Source organism: Ochotona curzoniae, unplaced genomic scaffold, assembly GCF_017591425.1.
Source record: "Ochotona curzoniae isolate NIBS_2020 unplaced genomic scaffold, NIBS_Ocur_1.0 contig_430, whole genome shotgun sequence".
In the NCBI taxonomy this organism is placed as follows: Eukaryota; Metazoa; Chordata; class Mammalia; order Lagomorpha; family Ochotonidae; genus Ochotona; species Ochotona curzoniae.
Window position 1 is genome coordinate 12,994,465 of NW_024466219.1, and position 23,848 is coordinate 13,018,312.

The 23,848-nt window shown below is 43.4% G+C and overlaps 1 protein-coding gene across 7 annotated transcripts in view; it reads left to right on the forward strand.

The window, feature by feature from the left end:
- Positions 1 to 23,848, forward strand: part of PPP1R12B (protein phosphatase 1 regulatory subunit 12B) — a 205,877-nt gene that overhangs the window by 53,038 nt on the left and 128,991 nt on the right. For 4 of the 7 annotated variants that reach the window (XM_040985446.1, XM_040985445.1, XM_040985447.1 and 1 more), the window contains exons 4-12: positions 3,577 to 3,736; positions 4,943 to 5,087; positions 7,057 to 7,131; positions 8,866 to 8,945; positions 9,609 to 9,748; positions 15,837 to 15,946; positions 19,144 to 19,347; positions 20,410 to 20,492; positions 22,400 to 22,525. In XM_040985446.1, the coding sequence (XP_040841380.1) occupies positions 3,577 to 3,736; positions 4,943 to 5,087; positions 7,057 to 7,131; positions 8,866 to 8,945; positions 9,609 to 9,748; positions 15,837 to 15,946; positions 19,144 to 19,347; positions 20,410 to 20,492; positions 22,400 to 22,525 (1,123 nt within the window). Of the gene's footprint in view, positions 1 to 3,576; positions 3,737 to 4,942; positions 5,088 to 7,056; positions 7,132 to 8,865; positions 8,946 to 9,608; positions 9,749 to 15,836; positions 15,947 to 19,143; positions 19,566 to 20,409; positions 20,493 to 22,399; positions 22,526 to 23,051; positions 23,093 to 23,848 lie in introns of those variants that run through there. The other 3 variants (XR_005884468.1, XM_040985448.1, XM_040985450.1) reach the window with 2 other exon arrangements.

The window sequence follows — 23,848 nt, forward strand, 5'->3', positions numbered from 1 at the left end:
CCAGGGTCCCATATGGGTGTTGGTTCTAATCCCGGCCATCCCGCTTCCCTTCCAGCTCCCTGCTTGTGGCCTGGGAAAGTAGTCGAGGACGGCCCAAGGCCTTGGGATTCTGCATTCACGTGGGAGACCTGGAGGAAGCTTCTGGCTTCTGATTATCTCAGCTCTGGCTGTTGTGGTCACTTTGGGAGTGAATCATTGGGCTAAAGATCTTCCTCTCTGTTTCTCCTCCTGTCTGTGTATCCGAGTTTGCAATAAAAAAAAAAAGAGATGACTGTGGAAACTGACATCATGGTGTAGGGTGTTAAGCTGCTGTCTACAATGCTGGCATTCCTTATGAGTGGCCATTCAAGTCCTGCCCATTCAAGAAAGTGGCTGCTCCACTTTCCATCCAGCCCCTTGCTAATGCTCCTGGGAAAACAGTGAAAGTTGACCTGAGTTCTTGGGCTCCAGCAACTACATGGGAGACTTGGATAAAGCTCCTTGCTTCAGCCTGGCCCAACCCTGGCCATTGAAGCTATCTGGGGAGTGAATCAGGATTGAAGATCTCTCTCTGTCTCTTCTTATCTCTGTAATTCTACCTCTCAAATAAATAAATAAAGGTTGTAAAAAGGATTGTATTTATTTATTTAATTTTATTGGAAAGGCAGATTTACAGAGAGAAGAAGAGATAGAGAGGAAGATCTTCTGTACACTGTTCATTCCCCAAGTGGCCGCAGAGGCTGGAGCTGAGCCAGGAGCTCCTTGTGGGTTTCTCATGTGGGTGCAGGGGCTCAAGCACTCAAGGCATCTCCGACTGCTTTCCCAAATGCATTCTGTTGCCAGGATTTGAACCAGCATCATATGGAATGCCAGTGTTGCAGACAGTGGGTTTACTTGCTACATGTCATGGTGCCAGCCCCTTCAGGGAGGGTTTTTGTTGTTGTTGTTTGTTTTTGTGGGATTTTTTTTTTTTTTTCGGAAAGGCATAAATACAGAGAGGAGGAGAGACAGAGAGGGAGGAAGATCTTCCATCTGATGATTCACTCTCCAAGTGGCTGCAACGGCCAATGCTGAGCTGATCCTAAGCCAGGAGCCCAGAGCCTTTTCTGGATCTCCCACATTGGTGCAGGGTCCCAAGCCTTTGGGCCATCTGTGGCTGCTTTCCCAGGTCACAAGCAGGGAGCTGGTTGGGAAGTAGGGCTGCAGGAACACAAACTGGTGCCCTATGGGATCCTGGCGCATGCAAGGCAAGGACTTTAGATGCTAGGTACTGGCCGGTCTCCAGGGAGTTTTTTGAACTACCTGTTTATATTCTAAAAATGCTTATTTTTAAAAAAATATTTTTCTTTCTAGCTTTTTCAATTGTTCTTTTTTTTTTTTTAAGATTTATTTTATTACAAAGTCAGATATACAGAGAGGAGGAGAGACAGAGAGGAAGTGGAGCTGCCGGGATTAGAACCAGCGACCACATGGGATCTCAGCGCATTCAAGGCGAAGACCCTAGCCACTAGGCCACGCCACTGGGCCCTAAAAATGCTTATTTTTATCTAGTTTTAGAATAATTAATTTCTAAAAATGGAGTAGTACTTTCCTACTGGAGATCACTGGATTCTTTTTAATGAAAAAAAAAAGTTTGTGTTTAACACCAAGTAGAGAGCAGGGAAAGCAGGCTTAGGAAGTCTTCTAGAACCATAACAGAACTATGAGGAAATTGTGATTTTTTTAGTCTTTCTGCTAAATTACGTTGGGAGGATTTTAGTCCAGTAGCCTTTCTGATATGCTTTGTGAAAGTCAGAGTCAAAGACATGCTCATTTGTCTGCATGTCTTCCAAAGCTGCTTTTGTTTTACAACTGCGGAAGTGAGTAGTTGTGATAAACTGGATGACCTCCGAAGCTGAAAATATTTAATATCTTGCCATTTACGGAAGGCATGCCAACTCTCCCTTAAATAATGTTGTTCTAGGTCAGTAATTGCTGAAATTTACTGTCTTATCTGTGTGATCTTTGAGGCCTCTTGAATTGTTTTATGCTTAGTATTCCGAGTACCACTTGATTTTGTCCCGTAAGATTTGCTTTACAATGTATAAATAATTTATTATTTAACAAACAGGAATTAAAAAAATAGTTTTGAGAAGCCGCATTTCTGTCTTCATTGCAGTTAACTGTGCATAGAGTTCTGGTATTTTCTAAATTGGTTACCTTGTCACCACATCTCCCCAGACCAGACAGATAATACTTAAATAGTTCATAAGTTCAAATTTAGGAGCTCAGTGGAACACACCAAAAACAGATGCAAATTGCTAGTGGGTGCAAAACTATTTGAATACACATGTTTGTGTTTGAGACTTTTCCTTATTTTAGATAATAAAAAATACCTGACTTCACTCCCTCTATACTGGCCAGATGTTGAAGAGGAGTTGGCTAAAGGAAGGATTTCTTAGAGTTGTTCCATATGCTTACTTCGTTATGTAATGGGCAAAGTGGCTGAGAGAATTTCCCATACACTGGTTCATCTCCCAGATGGAGAGGCGGTCCAAAGCCAGGAGTTTCATCCCGGTCTCCCACATTGGTACAGGGGTTCAGGAACTTGAGCCATGCCCCACTGCTTTCCCAGGCACATCAGCAGGGGGCTGGATGGGAAGTGGTACAGCAGGGATTTGAATCAGCTCCCATAGGGAAGGCTGATGCCTCAGGAAGAGCCTTTATGTCCTATACCACAGTGGCAGTCTATAGAATGTCTTTTTACCTGCATGTGGAAATGAGGTTTAAAGGTAGTTCACAAAATTTTTGATGCCAATCATACTTCAGAGTAAACTGAAAAAGATAGCAGAGTGACCTAGGGTATCAGAGTTCTTCGGCAGCTAATGTGTTTTGTGCCTTGGGCAAGACACCTTATCTGTTAAGTAGAGATAGTAATATCTATTATATTTACTATAGAGAATAACTGGGAAGTTGAGATCATGTAATATCTGAAAGGACTTTGAAGTTAGCGTCAGCACAATGGCTCAATTGGCTAGTCTTCAGCCTGCAAGCACTGGCATTCTGTGTGGGATGCCAAGTGGCTGCTCCACTTTCCATCCAGCTTCCTGCGTACATCCTGCGAAAGCAACGGAGGATGGGCCAAAGCTTTGGTATCCTGTGCCTGCATGGGAGACCTGAAAGAACTTCCTGGCTCCTGGCTATGATTGTCTCAGCCATCTGGAGAGTGAACCAACAGTTGGGTGTTCTTTCTGTCTTTCCTCTCTGTAAATCTGCCTTTTAACAAAATGACTTCAATGTCCGTAGCTTTGTACAAATATTATAACGTGAAAACAATGTCTTTTTCTTCTTTGTGTTCTATTGAAAACAGTTTTAGGTTGTTCTCTCAATGGATCAGCAGCACAATAACATTTAGCCTGTTCATTTTGCTCTGGTAAAACCAGCAATGTGTATATAGCTGCCATTGCTCTTCTAATTTTGCTGCATAACCCAACTTTATAAGGAATAAGCTATTGTTTGTGATTGTTTTCGTGATGCGCTTTGAACATAAGGACAATGTACTGTCTGGTTTCTGTGGAGCATTAGTAATGCTGGCTGTCTGGTATGTACCTCATGTAGGAGTCGACCTGGAGCAGTCAAGAAAAGAAGAGGAGCAGCAGATGTTGCAGGATGCACGCCAGTGGCTCAATAGTGGGAAAGTAGAAGACGTGAGGCAGGCACGCTCTGGGGCCACTGCACTCCACGTGGCTGCTGCCAAGGGCTATGCTGAAGTACTCAGGTATTGTCCTTGTACGTTGGTCAGGGATTTGGTTGACAGCAAGATGAAATGAGTTTTGGGAGCAAGTGGTGAATTAGGTCTTCAACAATGGCATGTTTCCTTTGTTGTTGGTTTCTTCTCTAATTACTCAGTCTTTGCTCACATTTTCCTGACATTTTTTCATGGATGTTCTGCTGCCTTACTGGCATTCCTTTGGCTTTTACTGAATCAGAATCCCCAGGCCTAAGAGGTGACTTCTCTGCTCCTGTTCCGGCACTGTGCATTGTCCTTTGTGTCTCTGCAGCTACCTCCTCTTATGACCTGAGATACAGGACAGACTTGGCCTCACTGTGTTGTTCTTTGACTGCACTGGTTTCTTTGGGCTCTCAGATTAGATTAATTGTATAGATCTGAAGTGTCCAGCTAAAGTTCGGTAGTCAAACTTATTTGAAGGATTTTGACTCAACTGCATGATTCCATTTCTCCTGCCATGTATGCATGATTTTTGCAGTATTTGGTGCCTAATGGTAATAAGCTTTCCCAAATGGATGGCATTGAACTCTTGCAGTGCCTTATAGGCCACTTATAGGCTTGGGGTTTCTCGTGAGTGTGGCAGCATAATGATCTTCTGCTGAGTTCAATTCCTAGAAAGTGTCTGCAGGCCCTTAATAAAGGTAACCCCAAGCAACCGAGTACAGTGGGGCTTCAAGAATCAAGTCTTTCCTTTTCCAGCCTACACGTTAGGTTATAGTCTTAATAAGAACTCTCTGTAAATAGTTCTGCAGAGTTGGAGAATGTTTGAAAGTCCACACAAAAAGGGATGTCCTGGAAAGATTAACCAAACAGAAAAATGCTAAGGTGCTCTGAAGAGAATCGAATCCCCGTTTTATAGTTATTTCCTCCCTGCATTGTAATGGAGTTGTGATTTGGCTAATCAAATTTGACTAGTTGATCTTGGGCACACACCTTTCCATGCACTCTCCTTATATGGGTAACATGGATATGCGTAAGAAATTTCTAAGCTGTGGCACAGGGTTGGTAAAGATCATCTCTGATTGGTGCTCAAAGCAGTGACCAGGAAACTTGAGCTGCGCTTTCTGGGGTGGGAATAATCACACAAACCCTGTGGTTCAAGGCCAAAAGTGAAATACCAAGTGGTGATTGTTTATTTGGCAGAAAACTACACTACAAAGGAAATAAATGTCCTATTTGGGGTTTTCTGCCTAGGCTCCTGATTCAGGCTGGCTGTGAACTCAACGTTCAGGATCATGACGGCTGGACTCCCCTGCACGCGGCTGCACACTGGGGAGTCAAGGAGGCCTGCTCCATCCTGGCTGAGGCTCTCTGTGACATGGATGTCCGGAACAAGCTGGTCAGTGAGTTTCCCCTGCCTAATGCACAGTAGGAGTGGAGGGGTCTGAGAACCAGAGGCTTAAAACCTCTGTTCAGTGGCCAGACACTGACCTCCCCGGGGAAGCTGGGATGTTGCCCCCTACTTTCCCACCCTTGTCTCCAATGTCAACCCAGATAGGTTTTCCAAGTCACATTTCCCTGACCTAGTCTTCTGATTCTGTTTATGTTGAAGCCTCTAAAAAAAAAGGAAAAAAAAAAAAAGATATTTGCCCATTGGCAAAAGTGAATTTTGAAGGGGCTCGAGGTTGCTGTGTCTCCCGCAGGGGTGGGCCTCATAGAAAATCATTTGGTCTGGCTCCGTCAAGGAAACTGTTGTGGAACTCAGAATTCACTAAGTCTATAGTAGACTAATTTTTAAGTTCATAATTTTGTGTTGGTTGTGAATGATATTATAAATATCCAAATGACAGAAAAATTTTCCCACCCTTAGGAGAAGAATAAAACCTTCTTTAAAAATTTTATCTAATTTTATTTATTTAAAAGACAGTTTTACAGAAAGAAGGAAAGACAGAGAGAGAGAGGTCTCTCATGCATTGGTTCACTCCTTAAATGGCTGCAGTGGCCAGAGCTGAGCTGATCCGAAGCCAGGAGCCTGGAGCTTCTTTCCAGGTCTCCCACATAGGTGCAGGAGCTCAAGGACTTGAGCCATCTTCCGCTGCTTTCCTAGGTCATAAACAGAAAGTTGGATAGGAAGTGGAACAGCTGGGACATGAACCAGCAGCCATATGGGATGCCAGAGCCATAAGCAGAGGATTAACTAATTGTGTCACCATGTTGGTCCCAATTCAAAGCCTTTTGGAAAAAGCTTTTGTTTTTTTTTAGGAAGGAAAATATTTATTTTGTTTATTTGAAAGGCAGAGAAATATGCGTGTATAAACACACACACACACACACACACACACACACACACACACGCAGAGGCAGAGATCTTTTATCTGCAGAGTAATTCTCTGAATGGCTGTAATAGCCAGATCCTCTGCCAGGTCAAAGCCAGGAGCTGGTTTCCCACAGGGAATCTAAGTCCTTAACTGTGTCCCACTGCCTTTCCAGGTGCAGTTTAGCCCACTGCATCACAAAACCAGTCTCAAACTCCTCTTGATTCTGAACCTACAGGTCAAGGTCCTTATCTGTACCCATCTTTTCTAAAAGGCTAACTCCTATTTATGTGCCCTTCTTTCACCTAAAGGAAATGGTTCCTTTGACTTGATATTTAGCATACATGTGTCTTGGAAACTCCCTCTGGGTTCCTTTTTTTTTTTTTAAAGATTTATTTTTATTATTGTTTTATTGGAAAGGCGGATATACAGAGAGGAGAGACAGAGAGGAAGATCTTCCGTCCGATGATTCACTCCCCAAGTGAGCGCAACAGCCGATACTATGCCGATCCGAAGCCAGGAGCCTCTTCCGGGTCTCCCACGCGGGTGCAGGGTCCCAAAGCTTTGGGCCGTCCTTGACTGCTTTCCAGGGTCACAGGCAGGGAGCTGGAAGGGAAGCAGGGCTGCCAGGATAGAACCAGCACCCATATGGGATCCCAGGCAAGCAAGGCGAGGACCTTAACCACTGCACCACCATGCCGGGCCCTCCCTCTGGGTTCTTTAAGGGCCCATATTGAACTTATAGAAATTAAGGCCATTTTGGAACAGATACAAGTAGAGGTTTCACTTGATTATTTGGGAAGAATCCTTAAGCACTAGAAGTGAATGCTGATTTCGTCAAGTTGTTTTATAAAGTATGAAAGTCTGTATTTAAAGGATTTGCTGTTTCACACTGTTTCCTATGTGATAATTGGTGGTGTTATCTTAACAGAAGAGAGATGAGTTAGGGAAGGGCGATCATTGAAGTCAAAGGCAGAAAGTGGGTGTGAAATGACTCTCCGACAGTTCTGCATTTGTTTCCAGTCAGTCATGGTGCCCCCTTTTCTCTGCCAGGGCCAGACACCATTTGACGTGGCTGATGAGGGTCTTGTGGAGCACTTGGAGATGCTCCAGAAGAAGCAGAATGTGGTGAGTCCTGGTTGCTAATTTAGAAACTTTTCCAACAGCTTGCAGTCCATACCAGAGATCTCAGTCACTTGCTTGAGCTATGTCTGCCGAGAATGCAAATGGACAGATCTGCATTCCGGAAGCATTGAATGCTTCCTGTCAGACCAGTAAACAGTCTAACAGAAGGTATCCCAGAAACCACTGTTGCTCAAGTTGGCTCACTGTGAGATAAGGTAGCCTTCAGGTAGACGAAAGTGAAAAACAACAACAGAGACGTAATAATTACCTTTGAATTCTAGAACATGAATGTGGTATGTCCAGAGTTGTTTTGTTTTGTTTTTTTTTTTTATCAAATAGAAAGTATCAGAGTAAGGAATACCTCGTACTTTTTTTCTTATTGGCTCAAAGGATATCTTTAAAGTTTGTTGGTTACATAGAGGGAAACATTGCTTTCTTAGGAAACACACAAAACTGGCATTTTGTATTGAACAGGACTTGGTCAGTGATTCATATTTATTCCAGAATCACAAAACATGCAAAGTTCAGTCCTCTTCTCTCCTGCTTGTTTACACTGTGTGTTGTTGCATGTGCTCTTCTGCTTGGTCTAGTCCTACAGAACTGCAGACGCATGATACCAGATAGCCTACAGACTGGGAAACTCACCCAGTGTAAAGATGAAGAATGAATGTGTTACTTTTTTTTTAAGATTTATTTATTTTTATTGGAAAGTCAGATATACAGAGAGGAGGAGAGACAGAGAGGAAGATCTTCTGTCCAATGATTCACTCCCCAAGCGGCCACATCGGCTGGTGCTGTGCCAGTCCGAAGTCAGGAGCCAGGAACTTCCTCCAGGTCTCCCACACGGGTGCAAGGTCTCAAGGCTTTGGGCTGTAGGCAGGGAGCTGGATGGGAAGTGAGGCTGCAGGGATTAGAACCAGCACCCATATGGGATCCTGGCACGTTTAAGGTGAGGACTTTAGTTGCTAGGCCATGCTGCCGGCCCCTACTTTTTTTTTTTTAAATATATTTCTTCATTTGGAAAGCAGAGCAGTGGAGGAAGAAGAGGTGGAAAATGAAAGAGAGGCAGAGAGAGCGTGCTCCTCCATCTGCTGGTTTACTTTAGAGATGGGCTGGCCAAAGTCTCAGGTGACAGGGCCTAAGTACTCAGGCCATCAGACCCTGCTTTCTCATATATATTGGCAGCAGAACCTGGATCAGAAGTGTAGTAGCTGATACTTGAACTGATGTTCAAATATGGGGTCCCAGTGTAGCAAGTAGTGGCTTAAGATGCTATGCCACAACACCAGCCCTACTAGGTTGTTCTTGCCTCCCATAAATGGAATGAGTAGTTTGGGTGAGGGGAAAAGATCATTGACAGTAGACTTGCACTGGTGGTCTGATATGGGATGTCAGCATTGCAAGTAGTGGTCTAACTTACAGTGCCACAACACTCCCCCAGAAATTTGACATTTCCTCTTACTTTCTGTCATTTGTAAGCTAAGCTCCCCTGGGGGATGGGTTTGTATAGTTAATAGGGCAGCACTGTTTTTACCACCACTGTTTTTCCGCTTCCGTGTTGGATGAGGATTTTTTTCTGTCTTGCTAAGGAGGTCCAACTGATGCATTTCTTTTTCAGTTCGCTCTCTGACACAGGTCCTATCTTCTGAATCATAACCGTTTTTGGATCTTTCTAGTACCGCTCATTTTTCACCAGTAGTCAATTTCTTCCTTTGTTTCTGTTTTCTCAATTTCCAGCTTCGAAGTGAGAAGGAGACACGGAATAAACTCATTGAGTCAGATCTGAACAGCAAGTTGCAGAGTGGATTCTTTAAGAAGTAAGACATTTAGGCTTGGCAAATAAGTTGAGCTTCACTGTGCATAGATGCCATACTTGGGAAATTTACACAATCAAAGAACTTTGTGTTTGATTTTAGCCTAATGATCTTTAAACATGTGAAAACTTTTTCAGAGTAAGGAGGTTGTATTGCTGGGGGAGGAGAGCAGAGGATACTAAAGATGGTTAATTATGTTAAAAGTTAGTGGAGATGGCCTGCGAGATTCCTTTCCACCCAGCTTAAGTGTTCTCAGCCTCCTTACTTGTCACTTCTGTGATTTCAAGGACTGAGTCAGCCTTGTTTACCAGAGTACAGTCCCACACCCAATTCCTGATATCTAATGAGTTCTCCATAACAATTCTTCAATGATTTTTAAACAATATTTATCTGTTCTATCATCATCAAAGTTTGCAGCTTTCCCTTTTCTAGTATACCACGGAGTCCATATTTCCTTGAGTCACACCCTGGAATGAAATGCCAGTCTGCAGTTCGCAGAAACCCGGGGTTTAGAGAAATACACAGCTGTACAGAAGCCCTCCAATCTCTTTCTGCTACCCCCTCTGTGTAGGCTTATGGACTTGTTCCCTTCATGACATCTGATTGCTAGGGAGTGAAATGGTGTGTCCCTTCTGAATGACCCTCCAATTGTCATCTTTAATTCAGCAAGGAAAAGCTGCTTTACGAGGAGGAGCCCCCCAAGTCTCAGGACACAGAGGAGGAAAACAAAGAATCCAGCAGCTCCAGCTCAGAGGAAGAGGAGGGTGAAGATGAAGCTTCAGAATCAGAAAATGAGAAGGAGGCAGGTAATGCAAGTATGTTCATAGCAAAGGTTCTCGATTTTCATGCCATCGTGAAGAGATCAGTGCTTGTGAGAGAACTAGCTAGGTCTCTCTGGGCTTCCAAGAGGACTTGAAATTCTGCTTTTCAAGGACAAACTGTTCTAGTGACAACTTGGTTGTAAACATGTGAAGTATGTCACAACATCTGTCAGTTGCTGTTTAGCCATATGATAAGGTACACAAAGAATTTCTTCTGCAAGGGAGCCAACTTTCCCAGCCTCGGGGTGGTAGATGGCTTAGAGACCAGATTCCAAAAACTCCCTTGTGCCTTAAGGCACAGAAGGTAAGATCTTGCAGATCCGCTTTTGGTCAAATACTTCTGTTTATTTTTGTGTTATTTTAAAGATTTATTTATTTTTATTGGAAAGGCAGATTTACAGAGATGAGAGACAGAGAGAAAGATTTTCTGTCCTTTGATTCACTCCCCAAATGACCTGAACAACTGAAGCTGAGCTGATTCAAAGTCGGGAGCTAGAAGCTTCTTCTGGGTCTCCCATGTGGGTGCGGGGTCCCAAGGCTTTGGGCCATCCTCAACTGCTTCCCCAAGCCACAAGCAGAGGGAGCTGGATGGGAAGCGGAGCAGTCGAGACATAAACCAGTGCCCATATGGGATCCTGGCACATGCAGGGGATGGATTAGCTACTTGAGCCATCACTGCAAGCAATGGTCAAATACTTTTAATCAACAGGTTTCAGATTTGTCTGATCCTGTGAAGAGTCTGTAAATCTTTTAGTTTTTTTTTTTTCTAATGTAAAGTTCCTTGCATTTCTGGGTGAGGAGTTGAGGACAATGCCAGGTTGCGTTTAGCAGGGATCCCCAGAGAAACTTCGTCTGAGGTAATCACAGACCTGATTCTTGTGTGCGTTTGCTAGTACAGGGTCTGGCACAGTCTGTTGCCCCAATCAGCTTATGCATATGCTGGTGGTTGCAATTGCTGGGTCAGTTCTGTTTCCAGCCCTGTCTTCCATGTGAACCAATGGATGTTGCAGTCCAGCCCAATCGTGCCCACTTCATACTCGGCCCTCACCCAACCAGCTGGAGCTGTAGCCTAGTCGGGGCAACTCCCCGTAATCCCTACCAGGCCTGCCCCCTACCCTGGTTCCTATGCATCATAAGCAGCTCCCGAGGACTCAGACAGAAACCTTAACAGTGAGTAAGGTGGTCAGGTCAACAAGCTGTATCTCCCAGGACTTGATTTAGTCGGGCAGTCACTGCGAAAAGAGATGCTGGATCCTATGGCGCAGAGATTCAGCTGTCAACAGAATAGTTGTACATCATTGAACATTAAGGACAAAGTGTGACTACAATATGTCCTGTGTTCACTGGAGTATTATCCAGATTTGAGTCCATAGTAGGATGAAATGTTTTCAGTTAAAAGACCAAGTTACAGGAGAAAGGTCACAGCTGAAGTGTATAAGGCAGCCTGTGCGTAAGCTCTGGAGTAGCTGGCCTACCTGCTATAAAGGTCTTCAACTCACGGTGTTACCTGGGCCCCCACTCTGGGTGAGGCTTCACTGACCACATCTCTCTCAGTTAATGCAGAATGCAGCCCCTCTTCAGGTCTCAATTTGTGAGACTCGTTGTCACCAGAGACGTGAGAAACCGTCAGCTCTGTGGAGAAAGCACAGGCATCAGCTAGGCTTGCAGGTCAGAGCTGATCTCTACTGAGGCTTGAATTTCTGTTACTAATAAGCTGTAACTCTAGAAGTGAGAAGGTAATAACTATAGCAACTTATAAATGTCATTTCAAAAATAATTGTACTATTTATTGAGTAGAAGTTCTAGGTTTCAATGGTTACCTAGAATTAATATGTGGAATTACTCTTTGTTGCTACCAAGACATTAGAAAAACAGGAGAGAGCTGGCTGAACTACTGCCCTTGCTTTATATCTCTGCCTCAGATCTCTTGTTCCCCACAACCCTTCTTTACATTGCTATTGGAGAAGAACACCCAAAGCACCTTTTTGATCACGTTGTACCTCTGATCAAAGACCTTCTATCCCCTTCTTCTCTCCATCTTTGCAGAATAAATCCCAAGCCCGTCACCCAGCCTTCAAAGCCTTTTATAATCTAGTTCCAGCTGACTTTTCACTGCGGTGCGTGAGTGAGAATATTCTCTCACCAAATCAGATTGCTTCATTTCCTCAACCATCGTGGCATTCCTGCCCCCAAATGTTTATTAGTGCATTAGAATTCATTTCAGACCCTAGCGTGCTTGTTAAGTGATTCATTAGAAGCTGTACGGCCTAGCAGGTTGAAAAAGACTTCCTTTAGGTTTTTCTGGTCCAGGAAGCTGAAAAGGAGTGGACTTTTTCCTTCTCCCAGCCATATAATGGCCCCCGTCCTGTGTCCTTGTGCGCTGCTGCAACATTCAGTATTTTGGCTGGGACTGTGCTGTGTCACACTGCCTCACCTGCCAGCTCAGCGCTTCACACATGGTGGACATTTACCGTCGTCAAATGTTCTTTGCTGTGTGTATCTAGTAGAGGACTATGAAAGCATATATATGAATGAAAAATGAGTGATATAAATGCAGGCAGGGTATTCACTAGTCAAAGAGAATATATCTGGCTCAAGGAATTAAAATAAACATTACATTTGCATGGTGCTTTTTACTTTCTTTTTACTTTTTACTCTCTTAAATGTGGCTCTTTAACCCTTACTGCCAAGCTCTGTAGAATATGTTCTTTTCAGCACTTTGTAGCGTGGCAAGTTGAAACTGTTTGAAATTCGGAATGTTAGATTTCATAGCTGGGAGGCGGCCTGCCAGAGATCCTGGCTTCGCTACGGGACTTCTCAGAGTGGCTGGGATCCCGGAAATGCTCTGCCCACGAAGTGAAACTGTACAAAGCATGAGTTCCCCAAGGGAGAGGCTGTATAAAAAAGAGGCACCGGATGAGAATCTCAGGTCAGAGCAGGTGTAGGAAGTGCAGCAGAAAACCAGAAAGGTGGAGAAAAGCCAGGGTGTATATATCTGTATCAGAGAAGCCAGAGGAGCAGTGCGAGCAGAGCGTTGTTCAACCAATCCTGGAGAGCCGTTTCAGTAGTCCTCACAGGCATGGAGCTGGGTGGGAAGTGGAACAGCCCGGACATGAATCATCAGCTATATAGGATGCTGGTGCTACACGTTGAGCAATAGCATCAGCCCTGATAAGTTTACTTTTGTACTAAATATTTATGAAATATTAAAAAATTGAAAAATATTTTTGAAATCCATTTATAGTCTTTATAAAACTCATTTTCTATGAGCTTATTCAAGCATTTGAACTTCCTTTATATTACTTATCTCATACTTTTTTTTTAAGATTTATTTATTTTTGGGCCCGGTGTGATAGTGTAGTGGTTAAAGTCTTCGCCTTGCACGCGCCAGGATCCCAAATAGGTGCTGTTCTAATCCCGGCAGCCCTGCTTCCCATCCAGCTCCCTGCTTGTGGCCTGGGAAAGCAGTCGAGGACGGCCCAAGGCCTTGGGACCCTGCACCCATGTGGGAGACCCAGAGGAAGTTCCTGGCTCCTGGCTTCGGATTGGCTGTTGCGGCCGCTAGGGGAGTGAACCATCGGACGGAAGATCTTTCTCTCTGCCTCTCCTCCTCTTTGTTTTTAAGGATGCACAGATACCAAATTGTCATGTGTCTTACTGTAAATGTTTTAGTTATCTTTTGAGGTGACTGTAGACAATTTGATTTGGATTTTGTTTTTATTTTCCTTATTTGATTTAAACAAAACATTTGGTGTATCAGTTGGTTTTGCTGTATAATACAAACTTGGTATCTTACAAGAAGAACTTGGGGACCCTGCTGTGTGTTGGCAATTTGAGAAGGTGGCTTGTCTTCTCTACATGATGCTGCTGGGCTCAGATTTTTTTGTAATCTGTGGGTAAGATAGCTAGGGAGGTCAGATCCTTTGTATTGGCTGGCCTGGAGGTTTTAGGGCAGGTAGGCCTTGTGTCTCCTATTGCAAAGCTGGCTAGTCTCAGCATTCTTAAGGGCATCTGAATTCCAGGAACATCCAGAGTCCAAGGTGCAATACACAAACACTTTCCCAGTTTCTGCCTGTGTCACATCTGCTAATGTCCAGTGTCCATGGTGAGTCATACGGCTAGTCCCAGAATCGATCTGAAAAGGTACTACCAAGGAAATGAATTCAAGGGAGCACGTCACCTATCTGTCAGAATTGGCTAGGAAGGTACATTTCTTGGGGATAGAGATATTCAGATATTTTTTATTTTCTTTTGATTCTCTTTTTAAAAATATTTATTTATTTTTATTGGATAGGCAGATTTAAAGAGTGAGGGAGACACAGAAAGAATGATTTTTTGCCCACTGGTTCACTCCCCAAGTGGCTGCAAGGGCCAGAGCTGAACTGACCTGAAGTCAAGAACTAGGATACTCTTTCAGGTATTCTGCATGGGTGCAGGGTCCCAGGCTTTGGGCTGTCCTTTACTGCTTTCCCAAACCACAAGCAGGGAGCTGGATTGGAAGTAGAGCAGCAGGGATTAGAACCGGCATCCATATGGGATTCTGGCTTGTGCAAGGTGTGGACTTTAGCTGCCAGGCTACCATGTACCAGGCTCCTAAATTTTCAATATTCCTGACAATAACTACAGACATTCATAGCTCACAGAAGAGATTTAACTATCCCCCGTCATTGAGCTGCTCAATGTAAAAATACTGTCTATAATTTTTAAAATAATTCTCAAAGTGAGAATCAAAATTTCCGATTAACCAGTGAGAATATAAAGGTTCAGTAACTAATATAAATGATTAGTAACTTGGCAAGTGTCACAGCTTACAGTTGTCACTTACCTCACAGGTGCATTAGTCTGGGAGCTTTGTTTCCAGAGTACAGAGGCCCAGAACCATGCCCCCGAGTGCAGGCCTTGTGCTGGCAATGTAGCATGCAGCAGTGAGCAAAACAGGCAAGATTCTGGCCTGATGACCTTGCTGAGATGGCCACTCCTGTTTACGTTCATGTGAGTTTAGTTACTAAAAACCCAAAGCTTAACATGTAACACCCTCCATAATGCTTTTTATTTATTTCCTAATGTAACCTAAGAATATCTGTTATTTAAATTGGGCCTGCTACTTCACTAACAGATATGTATATTTTTATTTTTGACCCATTGTTTTTCCCCTTTCTTTTTTCCTCCACTTGCCAGTCAGTATTCTGGTTTCCTCCATGGTTTGATTTCTTTAGAGAAATTTGGCTAAGATCACACCATTCACTGGTGGTTTCCTCTCTCAGGGGATTTTTCTCTTGTATGAACTCCTGTAGCAATTGTTGATCTGAATCAACCGATTATCACCTACATTATCTGTGCTGGTCTTGTTGCTATCCTTATCTCTCTTTCTCTCTTCCTCTCTTTGAAAGTTGTATTTATTTATTTAAAAGAGTTACAGTGAGCAAGAGGGAGAGATCTTCTGTTCTCTGGTTCCATTCCCCACGTAGCTACAATAGCTCTAGCAGGCCATGTCAAAGCTGGGAGTCATCCAGGTCCTTACATGGGTGGCCAGGGTCCAAGCACTTGGGCTGGGTCTGCTGCTTTCTCAGGTGCATTAGCAGGGAGCTGCACTGGAAGTGGTGTAACGGGAACTCAAACCAGCACTCTTTGGGGATGCAGGCGTCAGATGGTAGCTTATATCACTGCACAACAGCAGTAGACTTTTAGTATTTTTCTTGATTATAATTAGCTACAAAGCAATACCTGTCAAGCTTTTTCTGATCTTTTCAGCTCGTCCTCCCAAAAAACACACAAAGTATATTCATAATTTGTAGGTACTGATGGTTTTTATAGGTAACAACTGCTTTGGAGGCAGTTTTCAATTTTCATATGGAAACTGAAGTTAGATCTTACCAAGATGCATAAATCATTGAATTTGCTTTCTTCACCAGCATCTGTTTGAGATTCCATCTTAGTTCAAGCCAGGTATTATATGGCTCTAATAATATGTTTGAAAAATGGGCAGCCTCTTTCTGTTGGCAGAGAAGGACACATAGACATGAAAACAAGATTTCATATTTGCACTTGTTTCTTCCCTTGTCTTAAATAACAGATAAAAAGCCAGAAGCCGTTGTCAACCATTCCAACTCTGAGAGCAGAAGTATTATGGAGCAGACACCAACACCAGCTCAGAATGCCTTCTCGGCTTTTTCTACTAGGAGAGTGAGTACTTTGGAATTAATCTGACTGTTGCACTTAACATTTGGCTATGATAACACATTTAGAAACACCTTAAAGGGGCCCACCGGCGTGGCCTAACAGCTTAAGTCTTCGCCTTGAACGCGCTGGGATCCCATATGGAGGCCGGTTCTAATTCTGGCAGCTCTGCTTCCCACCCAGCTGCCTGCTTGTGGCCTGGGAAAGCAGTCGAGGATGGCCCAAAGCCTTGGGACCTGCACCTGTGTGGGAGACCTGGAGGAAGTTCCTGGCTCCTGGCTTTGGGTCGGCATAGCACCGGCTGTTGCGCTCACTTGGGGAGTGAATCATCGGACGGAAGATCTTCCTCTCTGTCTCTCCTCCTCCTCTCTGTATATCTGACTTTGCAATGAAAATAAATAAATCTTTTTTAAAAAAAGAAAAACCTTAAAGATATTCTCTCACAAAAATAATAAAGATACAGTCTTCTTCCATATCCAAGGACTGCACACTGGGAAGCTTAGGTAAACATCTGTTTCTTGCAGTTCTGGAGACCCAGATATCTCAGATCAAGGTACAGTCAATTCAGGTGAGCCCTAGGGAGAGCTCTCTTTCCAACCTGAAGCTGGCTACCTTCTTTTTAAAGATTTACTTATTTTTATTGGAAAGTCAGATTTACAGAAAGATCTTCCATCTGCTTATTCACTCGCAAATGGTTGCAACAGTCAGAGCTGAGCCAATCCAAAGCTAAGAGCTAGGAGCCTCGTCTGGGTCTCTCCTGCGTACAGGATCCCAATACTTTGGGCCATCCTCCTTTGCTTACCCAGGCCACAAGCAGGGAGCTGGATGGGAAGTGAAGCAGCTGGGCCACAAATCAGCACCCATATGGGATCCTGGTGCTTGCAGGAGGAGAATTAGCTGGCTACCTTCTGGCTACTAATGCTCCTAATATGGTGGAGAGAGAGCTCTGTTTCTCTTCTGGAACCTGAACCAAAATCCACATGGAAAGCTGGCACTACAGGCGATGCTTTATTCACCATACAACCATATTGGCCCGTGGTGTTCCTTATAAGGGCACTAGCCCTAGGAGATTAGGGTCCTTACTTTAGTAGCATATTTCACCCTTATCATCTCCTCATAGGTCCTGTCTCCAAATATAGGTACATTAGGGGCTGGGCTTCTGCATATGAATTGGTGCGATTCAAAAATTCAGTCTGTTATGTTGTCTTAAAAAAGTCCTATAAAATCATCATCAACCTAATTTGCACTGTTTTATGACACAGATAAAAATAGTCTGGGAACAAAGACATTTTGTCATTTGCCCATTTTCTTCATTATCTGCATGTAGCTATATCAAGTTTGGAGTGGATTAGTGAGTCATCTAGTTATGCTTTTTCTATCTTTAAACCCAATTTTCCTAGAAAAATCTTGATACTTTATGTTGAGTACAGGGCAGAGGTAGAAAGAAATGTTAAACCACAGAGGCAGCTCCCCACGCATCCTGTGCAGGCCGCACAGAGTCTCCCGCTCCGTGTGGCCAGCCGGAGCCAGGACAGTGCCGCACAAAGCAGAAAAGTAGCTTTGATGTTAGGAAGTGACTTGAGTCCTTTGCAGTGAAGTTGTGGGAAAAGTTCTGGTTTTATAATTGTTTCGGATCTTTGCACCTCATTAGTTGGAAAGATGGGCATATGGCAGCACTGTGGAAATGGGGAGCAAAGCCTTGACTACTTCTTTAATCCTTGAAATATCATTATGTACCATTCCAGAAATTTCAGATAGAATGTGGGCCTCATTCACGGCCCAGTTACTTGACTGTATCTCACATACTGCCTTTGCTTTTATATAGAATCAGACTTCCCATTTTTAACGAATGAAAATTAGATAAAAAGATAAACATGCGTTTACATTTGGTTAAAATAATGCTGGAAAAGACATTTTCCCTTTAGAAAAAGGGGAGCATTCAAATATTCATAGTTAATGGGATTTACAGCTAAGTTTATTTTTATACAAAAAATTTTTTAAATACATGCAGTTTTTCACATAATATACATTTTCCTTTTTTTTGTTTTTAATGACTCATGGGCCTGGTATGATAGCTCGGTGGCTAAATATTCACATTGCACATACCAGGATTCTATGTGGGCACCGATTCATCTCTTAGCTGTTCCATATCTCTCCCAACTCCCTACTTGTGGCTTGGGAGGGCAGTGTAGGATGGTCCAAGACCTAAAGGCCTTGCACCTGTGTGGAAGACCCTGAAGCAGCTCCTGGCTCCTGGCTTCAGATTGGCTCAGCTCCAGCTGTTGTGGCTATTTGGAGAGTGAGCCAGTGGATGAAGGGTCTTTCTGTCTCTCCTCCTCTCTGTGGACCTGCCTTTCTAATAAAAATAAATAAATCCTTTTAAAAAGTGATTTATTTATTTTAAAGGCAGAGACACAGAGCAAGAATGGGAGACACACAGGAAGAGATCTTCCATCTGCTGGTCCCCATCCACACAATGGCCTAAGCCAGGAACCTAGAATTCCATTCAGATTTCCCAAATAAGTGGCAGGGGTCCAAGCACTTGGACTATCCTCTGTTTTCCTAGATGCATTAGCAGGGAGCAAGATCAGAAGTGGAGTAGCTGGGACTTGAACCAGTGCTCATACGGGATGCTGGTCTTGCAGGCAGCAGTTTAATTCACTGTGCCAGATCGCCAACTCATAAAGTATGTTTTTCAGGAATATTGACGACCTCTCATATTCATTGATTTCTTGGTTTTTATACATCCAAAATAAGCATACCTAAAGGAGAATTAAGCTTATTATTACCGTTGTATAGATAAGCTTGTTGAGACCTAGAGAAGTAAAATGTCTTATTTTCAGTGACACAGTGAGTCAAGAGAAGCTGTATTGCCAGAACACCATCTCCTGAGTCTTTACAGTAGCACTAACTGCAGATGGAGGGCAGATAGCATTTAATTCCTGCAGGAGCTGTATCAGGTCAGAGCAGTGTGTTAAGGTTCTGAGGCTTTGCTGGCCTAGGGAGGAGGGCCTGCAGCAGTTGCTAGCCTCTGCTGGGCGAGGAAGGGAGAACTGGCGGAAAGTGACCGTGCAGTCATCCTTCTAGCACTGTCTGTTGCCTCTCTGCAATTAGTTAAGTGTGGAGAAGACAGACACGCTGGAAAAGAAGCATCGGGACCTGTGTTTTGTTTTTAATTTTTGTCTTTGTCTCTTCCCTCCTAGTTCTCCTCCAGCCTTTTTAATAAGTCAGAAGAGCCCAAAGATGAATCCCCTTCTTCATGGAGGCTGGGACTAAGAAAAACTGGCAGCCACAACGTGCTGAGTGAGGGCGCCAATTCCAGGGAGGCGCTAAGGGACCGGGGCTCCTCCATCCATCGCTCCTCGTCAAGCCCGCGGATTTCTGCTCTGCTCGACAACAAAGAAAAGGTGCCATGTCGGCAGGGAATGGGGGACTCTCAAGGCAGTTTGCTTCCATGAAAATTCAATCTTGGGAGCAAATGAAAGTACCTTCAACCCTGTGAGTTCATTCTGGATGCACAAAACCTTTGAAGAGAGCAAGTACATTGATAGTTTAAGCAAGTTGCTGTTTGCTTGCTTTTGTTTACCTGGCCAAGAGAGGGGAAACAAGTTATAAAAATAGCTTTCTTCTTTTGACTTACTGTGGTTTCATTCTTCTTAGCTACCAAGCAAAACAATGGACAGAAGCATGAAAATTTGAATATAACCTAGAAGGTTCAGAAAGTTAATCTTTTGATGTTTGGAAACAAAATTCCTTAAGCTGGGCTCAGAATTGAATAAAATTCAGGCAAGCCAGCACTTAGAGGAAAAAAATACATGCTATTTTTCACTAGCAGGATTATATTCAGATTAATTTCACAAATAGTTCACCTGTGCATTCACGCAAGATGAGTATGTTTCTGTTTTCTTCACTTTGGGTTCCAGATTTTGCAGGGCGCGTTTAGTACCCTTGTTCAAGGTCAGACTTTCTTATCATCAGGGTCCTCTTGTGTTGTCTTGCATTTGTGGAAGACCCACAGAGAGACAGGATGTTGTTTGGGTTCACCCCGCACCATGTATATTTGTCATGGGTGTCCCTCAGGAAGTGGCATTTTAGGGAAAAGATTTGCTGGAGACTAGAGATGGTTCTTTGTGCTGGTGGCCTTTCGCAGCCCCCTCTCTGTCTTGGCAAAGCTGCAGCTCCATGGCATGAGCATTGCTATTTTCCTTGTTGATCACCCTGACACTTCCCATGAGAACCATTTCCCTACTCTCCAGGTTTAAATGGAAGAGGGTCAGGAGCAAACATTTGATGCTAACCTGTAGTGTTGCTGGAAGTGAGGTTAACACTGAGTCCAGAGATAAGATTGTATAGATACAGTAAGTTCTGCTTTTGGACACCAAGTGTGTTTACACCGTGTCAATATGTTTTTTTTTACCGTGTCAATATTGTATGTTCCCCATGCTTTATACCTGATTCTTATTTTACAGGAGAGAGAAAATCGAAGCTATTTTAGTTCACTAGCATCCCGGAGGCTCAACAGCACAAGTGACGTTGAAGAGAAGGAGAACAGGTAACCTCAGTGCAGGCTGGAAGTGGCCCTCTCTGCTTTGCTGGGTCTGGCCATCTCCTCAGTCTTCCTTGCTTTTTTTCTGTGAATTTCCTGAGCATGTGATGGGTTGTTTGTTGTTCCTGTTTACATTACTTCCCTGTCCTTATTTCCTTGCTCTGCCCTTCAAATTGTAACCTCAGCTTAGACGTTCCTGTCTTTAGGAAGTTTCCTTTGACTCACCTGGCTGTGGCTTAGGTGCAGTTCACCAGCAGGCTCTGCAGAAGTAGAGTCTGTGTACTTTTCCATTGTTCACAGTGCCTACCACTGTGCTTAGCACATAATAAACACTAAAACTATTAATTCAGTAACTCACTTCTGATTTGTAAGTACATACAGTTTAAGTGTTTCCCATCAAACAGATGAAGAAATTAAAATGATAGTTTTTTTTTTAACAAGATGTATTTGAAAGCCAGAGAGAGAGGGTTAGAGAGAGATCTTGTCTCTCTTAGTTTACTCCCCAAATGGCTGTAGTGTCCTAAGCTGAGCCTGATCAAAGCCAGACACAAGGAGCTTCATCTAGGTCTCCTGTGAGTGACAGGGGTCTCTAAGCACGTGGGCCACTTTCTGCTACTTTTTCCAGGCCAGTAGCAGGGAGCTGGATCAGAAGTGGAGTATTTGGGACTGAAACATGCCATTTGCAACAATGCCAGACCTACATAATAGTTGGGTTATTTTGGCTATTGTTAATAATGTTTATTTAGGAAGAAGTTAAAATGACTGTAGGGATTTGGATGTACTGCCACGCTCAGGACAGGGTTTGGTCTAGAACAGTTCTTCTCTAGATGGAATCCTCCAGCTAGCCTTATCGGTGTCTCTGGGGTGCAGGAGGGAACGTGGTACACTTGCTGACTCTTAGCTTCCAGCTCAGAGCTGCTAAATTAGGATCTGCAGCTTTACCAAACCCCATCACGGATTCAAATATACTCACATGGACACATATGTATAAATATTAATATTAAAACACATTCATGTTAATGTATAAATAGTATATATGTTAATATTAACATTTGAAAAGGGCTGCCCTGTACAGCCTTGTGGAGTACGGAGAGTGAGAACTTGTTTTGCTAAGACACCAGTTGTGAATCAGCAGTGCAACTACAACACCTTCCTGATGCTTCTGCATTTCTGATGCTCATGAAGGTTCCAGCAAGGCCTCTTTCCTTTCTCCTTCTGCAGTACCTCTTTCCCTGACAACCTCTCTTACCCAAGGCCCTCTTTCCTGACTTACACATAGCCCGCTGCCAGGGACTGACAGCTCTTCCATTAAGGGTACTTCACATGAGGAGTTTGGTACTTTTTGAAATCATTTGACTTTGAAATTTTTGAAAGAAGGGCCCAGTGCCGTGGCTAAGCAGCTAAAGTCCTCGCCTTGAATACACAAGGATCCCATATGGTCACCAGTTCTAATCCTGGCAGCCCCGCTTCCCATCCAGCTCCCTGCTTGAGACCTGGGAAAGCAGTCAAGAATGGACCAAGGCCTTGGGACCCTGCACCCGCATGGGAGACCTGGAGGAAGTTCTTGGCTCCTGGCCTTGGATTGGCTCAGCACCGGCCGTTGCTGTCACTTAGGGAGTGAATCAACGGACAGAAGATCTTCCTCTCTTTTTCTCCTCCTTTCTGTATATATCTGATTTTGCAATAAAAATAATAAAATTTGAAAAAAGAAATTTTTGAAAGAAAGCAGACAGTAATACTTAACTCATTCTGTATAGGAATCAGACAGATGAAGATAGATTGCTGGAGATGAGTCTGGTTCCTTAGCCATGTTGCTGTGCTCCTCTGCCAGGCCCTTTTTTCCTGTTTGCATTGTATTTTGGACAGAAACTGGAGGCAGCAACAGTGTTGTGTTTTCCTATATGCCTCCACAGAGAATCAGCTGTGAACCTGGTGAGGAGCGGCTCCTATCCCCGGCAACTGTGGAGGGATGAGGCCAAGGGAAATGAAGCCCCGCAAACGATTGCTCCTTCTGCCTACGTGTCAACCTACTTGAAAAGGTACCTGGCTCTCGGGGGCAGCAGATGGATTTCCTCCACTTTGGCTGTGGAAATGTGGGTCAGAACTGCATGCCATCTTATATCCAATTATCACCGCAGAAATGAATCAAAAATGAATTACTTTTAGATTTCTTGGGATTAACATCTTGACTAACAAAATTAATTTATTCTCTTGATAACTGAATTAAAGGAAGCTAATTCCAAATTTTCACCACAAACCTGACTTTTTATTCCATCCTCTCAGTCCTACTAAAATCTTCAGTTAGACACGACTTCTTCTAATCTCTGGGCAAGACTGAATGTAAAGCACCCTTGGCCAGCTGCTGCCTTTCCTTTTTCTAAAACTAGAGTAGTTTTCATCGCAAGTTGTGTTTTTGGGGGGAAGAAGGGAGGGGCACTGTTGGGTGGTAAGGGGTGGGAAATGGGCACAATTTTCTGTTGCATTAATGACGTTTTCTAATGAAGCCTCTTAACTTAGGGACTTGAGTTTTGTTTTTTTTTTTTGGATGACTATAATGGCCCTCAGATCCATCAAGATGAGAAACTCGCAAGTTTGGTGCAGAGAAGGTACATGGGTTTCCTTCTTCTTTTCTCATCTGTTTTCCCTTTTCTGCAATTATTTTCTTTGCCACATATTAGCCAGCACGCAGAGCACCTTTGCCAGAGCCATTAAGCCACAAGATATCCTTAATTAATGTTTTAATTTGAACCTCGCTGCTGATGAGGAAGAGTCTGTTTCTCATTGCTTATTTGAGTTTTTTCTTCACTTCCACTTCACCCCTCCAGCTACCTCTCCCCATCATAGCCTTCAGTAGTTTTCTAGATGACTGGTTGGCTTTGGAACCGGCTTTGGCCAAAGACTGTGTGACCAGATTAGCTATTTGGGATCAAAACTTTTTTGCGTTTGACAGGAAGGCTCGTATCAACTAGTTAATGTCAGATAATGGGAAATAGTTATTAAAAAGTTATAAAACAAAGAGCCATTGTGCCTTAAAATTTTCTTCAGTGCTGCAGATAGATCATGTAAGAAAGGGCTGTATGTTGAAAATATGCAAATATTCAGTGATCTATTATCAAGCCACGTGTTTTTGCCTTTATAAAGCTCTTACCTATTTGTCTTAAAGGTTGAGGCCTTGGTCTACCTATCTATATTATTATTCCTTTTTGTTGAAATCAAAAATCCATAAATTTTTTCTAACAAAATGATGTTCTGGATTGAAAGAGAGAAAGCTGCCATTTAGTTTCCTGTCATGAACTACTTTATGATGAGATTGTTGATTTTCATGATCCAAATAATCAGGAGACAGATCGAGTGGCATTGGT